We start from the raw sequence: 9,766 nt of genomic DNA on the forward strand, positions 1-9,766 counted from the left end.
AGGGATGCATGGATATTGATAAACATGAAATTGATTCCATGTTACATAGATGTAATAGATAGTTACATTATGAGTTAATCAAATTAATTGTAATATCTATAATGTAATAGAAAAGTTCCAAAGAAGCTTGGCAAAATGGAAAGGGAGGTAACTGTCCATTGGGGGAAGATTAACACTAATCAAGTCAGCACTGTCTAATTTGCCCATATATTTTATGTCACTATTTAGAATGCCTGTGATTGTGGGTAAAAAAACTGGAAATTTCCTCTGGGGAGACACAGATGAGAAGAGAAAATTGCACCATATTAATTGGAAGCAGGTAATACAACTGAAGCAAGCTGGTGGACTAGGGATTGGTGATATGAATATGAAAAACCAGGCACTGTTGTTCAAGTGGGCATGGAAAAATATATGAAGGAGGAGGACTCAGTGTGGAGGTCTATCATAAGTGGAAAGTATTGTAGAAGAGGACATATTCACCTAAAAACTCTAAGCATCCCAACCTCGCATTCTGCTTCATATTTGTGGCAAAGTGTGCAAAATTTAATTATTGACCCAAGCACTACGTGTGGTAGACTTTTTCATGAGAACTTTGGATTTGTCATTGGAAGAGGAAACCTCATAAAATTCTGGCAAGATAGCTGGGCTACTGAAAGACCTCTATGTGAGGTGTTTGAGAGGCTCTACTCAATTTCTTTGCAGAAAACATGCACAATTGAAGCAATGGGAACCTGGAATAATAACAACTGGAGCTGGAGTTTCCTATGGATGAGAGGTTTATACAGTTGGGAAGAGATACTCACTGGCGACCTACTGCAGCTACTGTCCACTTGCACTATATGCCCAAACAGAGATGACAGAATGATATGTAAACTTACATCAAAAAGTGTTTTTACAGTAAAGTCCATCTATGCAAAACTGTTGGGAATTTGGACCGGGGGTAAACCCATATTACATGGGCCTAACATGGGTTTACTTGATATTGGATGGAAACCCACTATCTCAAAAGCCAATGGCTCATGAGACTAGGCCCATCCAACACCTTATAAACCACACAACTTCATTCTATTCTTTAGATGTGGGACTTGTTGTGTTTGGGTTTCAACACTCCCCCTCAAACACAGGTCCCTACATCCTCAAACCCATCCCACTTGTCACATCTCTTTGTGTGCTCAGAGGTGGGAGGCCTCAATTTTTTTTTTCCCGGGCCACTTTGTTGGGCCCCAAACACACACCCCCGCAACCGAGCTCCGATACCATGTTGGGAATTTGGACCGGGGGTAAACCCATATTACATGGGCCTAACATGGGTTTACTTGATATTGGATGGAAGCCCACTATCTCAAAAGCCAATGGCTCATGAGACTAGGCCCATCCAACACCTTATAAACCACACAACTTCATTCTATTCTTTAGATGTGGGACTTGTTGTGTTTGGGTTTCAACAAAAACTGGCTGAAGACACATACCAACATGCTGCCCCTCAATCTACATCCTTGCATGCTTCAGTGTGGAAAGGTCTTGCCCCCCAAAAGTTGAAATATTCACATGGATAATGCTCCAAAAGAAGTTCCCCATCAGAGATATATTAGCACATAAGGGTATTATAATGCCAGCTACCAACCTCTGTCCTTTCTGCCTTTCACAATAGGAGATTGTAAACCATCTCTTTTGCTAATATTTGGAGCCAGCAAATATACGGTATAAACTGGTGAACTGGTGGGGACTAGCATGGTGTCCTACATCTGATATAGGCAGCTTGTTTGAACAGTGTTCCTGCTTTTGCGGCATGGTCTAAATGGAAAGAAAGGATGAAGTTATTTTCAGGGGAAAATCAGTGAATTGGGACAATGTACTCCATATGATTTTTGTTAGACTACAGTTGTGGACACACTCTTTATCTCCTCACTTTCCATACTCTAGTACGCAACTGCAACATAATGTGGACTGATTACAAAACTGAAGTAGCTGGAAAAAGCCCAGATCCCATCGTCAATTATTGTGGTCTCCTCCTCCGAATGACATGTTAAAGTGTGAAGAAAAAGAGAAAGAGAAAACAAAGTAAAAAGATATTCTGTGTATGTTATTGTTTTTTATCTCTCGGTTACAAGCATAACATATATAACTACATATTGATGTCTCTAGGACTAAATATTTAGTCTTAATCATGACAATCATGACATTGACCCTATAATTAAGACTAAAGAAGGCTAAAGATATATACAAATCATGACATTGATTGTCTCCTTAATCATGACAATCATGACATTGACCCTATAATTAAGACTAAAGATATATACAAATCATTTAAACAAAATGATTAAGTCGCCAATACTCCCCCTCAAGCTGGATCAAGGGGATTAATTGATCCAAGCTTGGACAACAATCGATGAAACTGTGCAGAAGATAAGACCTTTGTAAACACATCGGCAAGTTGATCATGGCTACGAATGTAGTGAGTTTGAATGATCTGAGATTGAATTTGTTGACGAATAAAATGACAATCAACCTCAATGTGCTTTGTTCGTTCGTGAAACACGGGATTTGCAGCAATATGCATGGCGGCTTGATTGTCACAAAACAAGGTCATAGGAACATTACTAGAGAAACCCATATCAACAAGAAGACTGTTAAGCCATATTAATTCACAGGCAGTTGATGCCATCGCACGATATTCAGCGTCGGCACTTGATCGTGCAACAACATGTTGTTTTTTGCTTCGCCATGACACAAGATTACCGCCGACGAACATACAGTAGCCTGTGATGGACTTACGATCAATAACGTTACCAGCCCAATAAGAGTCACTATAGCCCGTGATTTGTGTGTGACCATTCTTTGCCATGACAATTCCACGTCCAATAGAACCCTTGAGATAACGTAAGATTCGTTTGACAATACTCAAATGGAAAGATGTGGGTGTATGCATAAATTGGCTAACAAGACTAACAGCATAGGTGATGTCTGGACGAGTAATAGTAAGATAAATTAGCTTACCAACCAGACGTTGATAGGGACGAATAGACTGAAGTGGTTCACCAGTTGTGTCGAGATTCAACTTACTGTCCAGTGGAGTAGGTGCAGGCTTAGCATCCATCATCTCAGCATCTTTAAGTAAATCAATAATATACTTACGTTGATTAAGAAATAGACCCTTATGAGAAATTGCCATTTCAATGCCAAGGAAATATTTTAAAGAACCGAGATCTTTAATAGGAAACCTTTGTTGTGGTGTACCCTTGAGATGAGAAATAGCATCAATATTATTTCCAGCAATAATAAGATCATCAACATAGATAAGAACCATCAATTTCTCATTTGGTCCAAGGCGCACAAAGAGAGAAGAATCAGCAATACTTCTTCTAAAACCAGTTTCTTCAAGTACTGTACTCAATTTTGCATGCCAAGCACGTGGAGATTGTTTCAACCCATAGATTGACTTGTGTAGTCGACAAACCAAGGATGAATCCGACCCTTGTGGATGACCGGGTGGTAACTTCATATAGACCTCTTCTTCAAGATCCCCATGCAAGAAAGCATTTTTTACATCCATCTGACACAACGACCATCCATGATTCACTGCAACAGACAATAAAACACGTACAGTGTTCATTTTAGCAACGGGAGCAAAAGTCTCCATATAGTCCACTCCAAATGTTTGAGTAAATCCCTGGGCCACTAGACGCGCCTTATGTCTATCGATGGATCCATCAGAATTAAATTTTGTTTTATACACCCAACGGCTACCAACAGCATGTTTTCCTTTAGGAAGTTTAACAATACGCCAAGTTCGGTTTTCAGCAAGAGCTTGGAGCTCGTCATGCATAGCTCGTTGCCATATTTCTTGTGAGTTAGCCTCCTGAAAATTCCTAGGCTCAGACACACTCGAAATAGCAGTGAGAAAAGCAACTTGAGCAGAGGAAAGACGATGATATGCAAGTGCTGAAGAAATAGGATGTCGAACAACGTATGTAACAAAATCTTGTAGCTTTGCTGGAGGAGCACGGTTTAGGACTGGATTCCGACGAGGAGGGTGCAGCGGAATAACAGGAACATCAGTCGTAACAGGATTATCAGATGTAACAGGAACATCAGCCGTAATAGGAACAGGATTAAGAGCTACATCATCAAGTGAGGCATCTGATGTGGATATAGAAAAGTCTGCAGAATCAGATGTCATAATATCTGGTACAGGTAGAGGAAAAACATCCTCCAATAATTCTTGATGATTGGACTTTTCATAATAAGGAGTATTTTCTTCAAACCGGACATCTCTGGTAACAAATAATTTTCTGGAAGTTGGATGATAGCACTTATACCCTTTTTTTGTGGATGAGTATCCCAGAAACAAACATTTAACAGCTCGTGGATCAAGCTTGTCACGATTGGAAACCTGTATATGCACAAAACAAGAACAACCAAATACCCTTAAATGGGACAAGTCAGGTGATTTTCCTTGCAAAACTTCAAGAGGAGATTGAAAATTCAACACTCGGCTTGGTAACCGATTAATTAGATATACAGCAGCCAACACTCCTTGAGACCAATAAAACTTAGGAACATGCATTTGTATCATCATGGCTCGAGTTTTCTCCAAGATGTCTCTATTTTTGCGTTCGGCTACTCCGTTTTGTTGAGGAGTACCAACACAACTAGTTTGATGCAAGATGCCATGAGAATTTAGATACTGTGTCATTTTTTGAGACATGTATTCAGTGCCATTGTCAGAACGAAGAATTTGGATTTTTGAGGAATAGTGATTTGTGACCAGAATATGAAAATCTTTGAAAACTTCCATAAACTCACTTTTGAATTTCAACAAATATAGCCAAGTAACACGAGAGAAATCATCAATGAAGGAAACAAAATACTTATAACCATCAAAAGATTCAACAATAGGTCCCCATACATCAGAGTGTACGAGTTCAAACATTTTTGTAGCTCTAGACAAGCAAAGCTTAAAAGGTAGTCTAGTAGACTTGGAAAAATGACAAATATCACAAGTTATGGATTCGGTACCCAAGTTGGGCATCAATTTAGTAAATACATTTGCAGAAGGATGGGCTAGACGTCGATGCCATAAAATGCGGTTTGTAGAGAGAGAAGGAGAAGCTGAGACTTGATAACTCTTGAAGTTTTGAGGATTTTTCGAGAGATAGTAAAGTCCTTGATAAAAAAAGCCTTCACCAATCGTCTTCTTGGTGATAAGGTCCTGAAAAATAACCGCGTGAGGCAAGAAAATGGCACGACAATTTAGAGTTAGAGTAAGTTTGCTAACTGAAAGCAATTGAACTGGAAAAGAAGGCACATACAAAGCTATGGATTCCACATCTTTAGAGACTAGTTTGATTTTTCCTTTACCGAGAACAGAAACATCTTTCCCATTGGCAATTGACACATGAGTTGGAGGAACAAAAGTTTCAAAATCATACAAATTTGTGATTTTGTTGGTCATATGATCAGTGGCACCAGAATCAATGACCCAAAGATTATGCACAGTACTAAACTCTAAAGCAGTTGAGAGAGCAGTCAATATACCTTCAACGTTGTCGTGTCCAGAGTTTGCCAAAAAACCAGCAAACTTACCAAGAAGAGCTGCCGCATTTGAGTTTCCGGAGGATGATGATCCTTGATCACCTTTGTTCTGGAGATATGCAGCAAAATCATTAATAAGTGAAATTGGATTAGAGCTTATCGTATCTCCAGATGAAGAATTAATGGAAGAGGCAGCAACATGAGCTCTATGATCAATCCTTTTTTGAGAACCCTTGTTATTGGCAAATTTAGGTCTCAATTCAGGATGAAGGATCCAACAACGCTCAATTGAATGTCCCATATTGTGACAATGTTGACACTTCAAGTCTGGTCGTTTCCCTATATACGACCTATCATCATGGTTGCGTCTATTCACAGCAAAAGCACGAGTCTCAGATGCACTATTTTTTGGTTCCAAGTTCATGACCTTCCTCCTCACTTCTTCACGCTGGATAGTGGCACAAACAGTACCCAATGATGGAAGTTCCGGAGTCATGAGAATATGACTACGAAGGTCTTCATAATCTTGACCAAGACTAGCTAACAACTGAAAAATTTTGTCTTCTTCAATTCGCTTACGGAGTACTTTCTCATCAGCAGTATGAGGACGATAAACCTCAAGTTCATTCCACAACCCTTTGAGACTCCCAAGTAGTTGTACAAATGGCTTCCCATCTTGTTGCAAATTTGCAATATCTCGCTTGATTTGAAAAATTCGAGCTGAATTATTTTGTTGTCCGTACATCTCACGGACTGCCTTCCACATATGAAAAGCAGATTCTGAATAGGTGAAAATTTCGGCAATATGCCGATCCATGGAATTGAGAATCCATGACATAACAAGTTGATCCTTGCTTTCCCAGGCTGCATAATCCGGAGAATTGTAATCTGGAGGAGAATCATTGATATGACCAAGTTTGGATCTCCCACCAAGAGCAAGAGTTATTGCTCTCGACCAAGGAAGATAGTTGAATTCATTTAGCAAAGTAGAACTCAACCTTTGATTCGGATTGACTTCGGCTTCTATATTGGTTGACAAGGTGGAACCAGTTACTTTAGAAGAAGTAATGGCTCCTGAATTTTCAACATCAGACTTGTTATCTACCATAGTCGATTAACAAGAAATAAATTGCAGGAGCTACTATTCCTCTGATACCATGAAGAAAAAGAGAAAGAGAAAACAAAGCAAAAAGATATTCTGTGTATGTTATTGTTTTTTATCTCTCGGTTACAAGCATAACATATATAACTACATATTGATGTCTCTAGGACTAAATATTTAGTCTTAATCATGACAATCATGACATTGACCCTATAATTAAGACTAAAGAAGGCTAAAGATATATACAAATCATGACATTGATTGTCTCCTTAATCATGACAATCATGATATTGACCCTAGACTAAAGATATATACAAATCATTTAAACAAAATGATTAAGTCGCCAATAAAGTGGAATATTGATGGATCATCACTAGACAAACCTGGGAGAGCGGGAATTGGTGGTGTACTGAGGGACTCTGTTGGACATATCATCTGTCCATTTTCATGTAGTGCTGGCGTATGTGACTCAAATGAAGCGAAGCTGAGGGCTATTGGTAAAGCTATGGAGATATCGGCTTCCAGCAACAAGGTATCTGGCAAAGAACTCATTCTGGAATCTGACTCTAAAAATGCAGTCAATTGGGTTTGTATCAATGTGAACCTCCACGGAAGCTGGCCCCCTTCATGAATGCACTCACCTTATCTAGGCTTAACTTCCACACGTATATCTGCAGCGCATCTTGCGGTAAAAAAATGAAATGGCAGACTTGTTGGCAAAGGAATGAATTAAGAGAAGGGTGGATTACATTTGGTGGCTCTAAATATCAAACCAATGTATATAGTTTCTCTATCCATGTATGTCTTTCTAGTATTTCCTTCCGTCAGGCCATCCATATTGATGCCTTGTTATAAACTTTTTTTTTGATTATTTTATATATCCCCACTTCCCCAGCTGTTTATAAAAAAATAGTAATTAGAGATATTAGACCACAAAATCCCACAATTGTGAAATTTTAAGAAAAATTATGGATTATAATGGAAAATAAAAAATGAATAACCCCGCCATCATCATCAATCCACCTCATCCCCATACAAAGAAAAAGAAAAAGGGCATAAAACAGCCTGTGATTATTGTGAACACAACATTTCACCTCTCTCTCTCTCTCTCGCATTCCTTCTTCTACACATGTTTCTTTGTTCCATTGCCATTACTTTATCAGGAGTCAAGTCAGGCCTCTCAACTAGTGCCTTCTTCTCCCTAAATTGGCAACCATGAGCTCCATTATCCAAACATTCCAAAGGAGAAGCGATGCGCTCCCGGTCTCGCATCAGCGGCAGCAAGTGGTGGCAGCAGTATCACAAGATCAGGAGCAGCAAACGCTTCGAAGAAGGCTGTCTTCATTGTCACTTAAGATCCAGCCTGGAGCAGCACTTATGATGTCGTCCTCTTCCTCAATTTTAAGTAACTTTCCTAGATCCAAATCGATGGGAGAGTACGCGGGAAGCTCCATAAAGAAATGGTGGGAGTTGGGGTGGACTTGGATCCTCTCCAGAAAGCCCACCTTCGCGAAAGATCTAGAGATGAACGAAGAGGAAACCAGAATTCTTGGTTGCCACAACAAGGGAAGCTGGAGACACGTTTTCTACAAGTTAAAGTCTGAGATCCGTCGCCTTGTCGGTTCTCACGACAACATTGGAGTTCTTCCTCAAACTTGTAAGTACAATTCAGATCGTGGAAAGGCTTATTTCTGATTCTGAATCCGAGGCCAATTTATATGTAGTGTTTCTGTTCCAGCTTCATTGAATTGTGTTTTGGAATAATTACGCGTACCAGTGACAGATCAAGCGTTACATATATTCTTTAGTTTCATTTCATCCTCTAGCTCGAATATCATTTTTATTAATGTATGGTTTCTTAATTTGTTCTGTAATTGTTAATGATCGATCATTTGTTGTATCTATATATAAAGACTTAACATTTGTTTGATACTTTGGCACTTTGGTTTTTGTTTTTGTTGGAGAAGCAATTATTAGGACTCGTATAATATATATATGTTAATTTGATATTAGTTTTACCTTCGTCACATTTTTCTTTTTAATTTTCTTACTCACCATAATGTGCAAAGAAAAGATTATTTCGGAGAATTGAAAGTGTGGCTTTTAGGTTGCACTCTTTACAATTCCATATTTCCATGGCCTTTTTTTTATAAAAATTTTCATATTTAATTTAGTTTGCACAATCTTGTACAATATGAGTTGGATGGTCTGAATCGGATTTGGTCTTCGGAACGGAAACAGCTTTAAAAATGTCGGTACACATTGACAGATGTCAAAACGTTCCATCTCAGATAATACGAAGAGATGATTAGGGCATCTCCAGCAGAGACGCTAAACAGATACGCGACTGTAATTCCCCAGTTTTTTGTTTACTATTTATCAAAAAAGTGGTATGCAGTAAATACGGTAAACGAAACGGTAAAACTGCATATTACATAGTAATACTGCAAATGCACACGTTACTGTAGCAAATTGGGAATCTTTGAAATTGTTTTTAATTGGTGTGGGTCCCATTTCTTTAAATTCTTTACTCTTTTAAAATTTTCAGCTTTTGTAGCGCACACAATTAATTTTTTATTTTATGTCTTCAACCAATTGCATATTAAATTCATTAATCATTAATAAATATCGATGAAGAGAAAAAAATGAATTATTAATATCACAAATAAAAGAATTTGAGGAATAAAAGTATAATATATAAATGTAAAAGAAATATCAATTGATTTATTAGTATGTCAATTGATTTAAATGTAAAAGAAATTGAGTTTAAATAATAAAACTGAAAGTATAAAAGAATATTTAAATGATCTAGAGTATAGTTTAAAGTATCTGTTGAGTATTGGTACTATTAGAGAACTATAAATCTATGAAAAGTATACTTTTGTTGTAAATTTAGAGTTTTTATTTAGATGTCAGAATGGGATCGATGTCATTTGTCTAACCTTAACCTTGGGAGGTGGGTAGGCGTAGTGTCGGCACAGCGCAATAAACATCATATACATAATATGATTACTGAATAAATAAATGATTTTGTTGCTGCCACATCAGCTCCTAAATTAGCTCTATGATTGCCACTTGGATTTATGATAAAGATTAGACTAAATAAAAATTAAGTTTTAAATACATACA

At 38.0% G+C, this 9,766-nt stretch overlaps 1 protein-coding gene across 1 annotated transcript; it reads left to right on the plus strand.

Moving 5' to 3' along the window:
* The first annotated feature begins 7,634 nt into the window (after positions 1–7,634).
* LOC120009083 lies at positions 7,635–8,569 on the plus strand. The gene has a single exon (XM_038859538.1). It carries the CDS (start codon positions 7,853–7,855, stop codon positions 8,330–8,332), a length of 480 nt encoding a protein of 159 aa, XP_038715466.1. The 5' UTR covers positions 7,635–7,852; the 3' UTR covers positions 8,333–8,569.
* Positions 8,570–9,766: the final 1,197 nt, after the last annotated feature.

This window comes from Tripterygium wilfordii, chromosome 2 (genome assembly GCF_013401445.1).
Source record: "Tripterygium wilfordii isolate XIE 37 chromosome 2, ASM1340144v1, whole genome shotgun sequence".
NCBI classification, from domain to species: Eukaryota; Viridiplantae; Streptophyta; class Magnoliopsida; order Celastrales; family Celastraceae; genus Tripterygium; species Tripterygium wilfordii.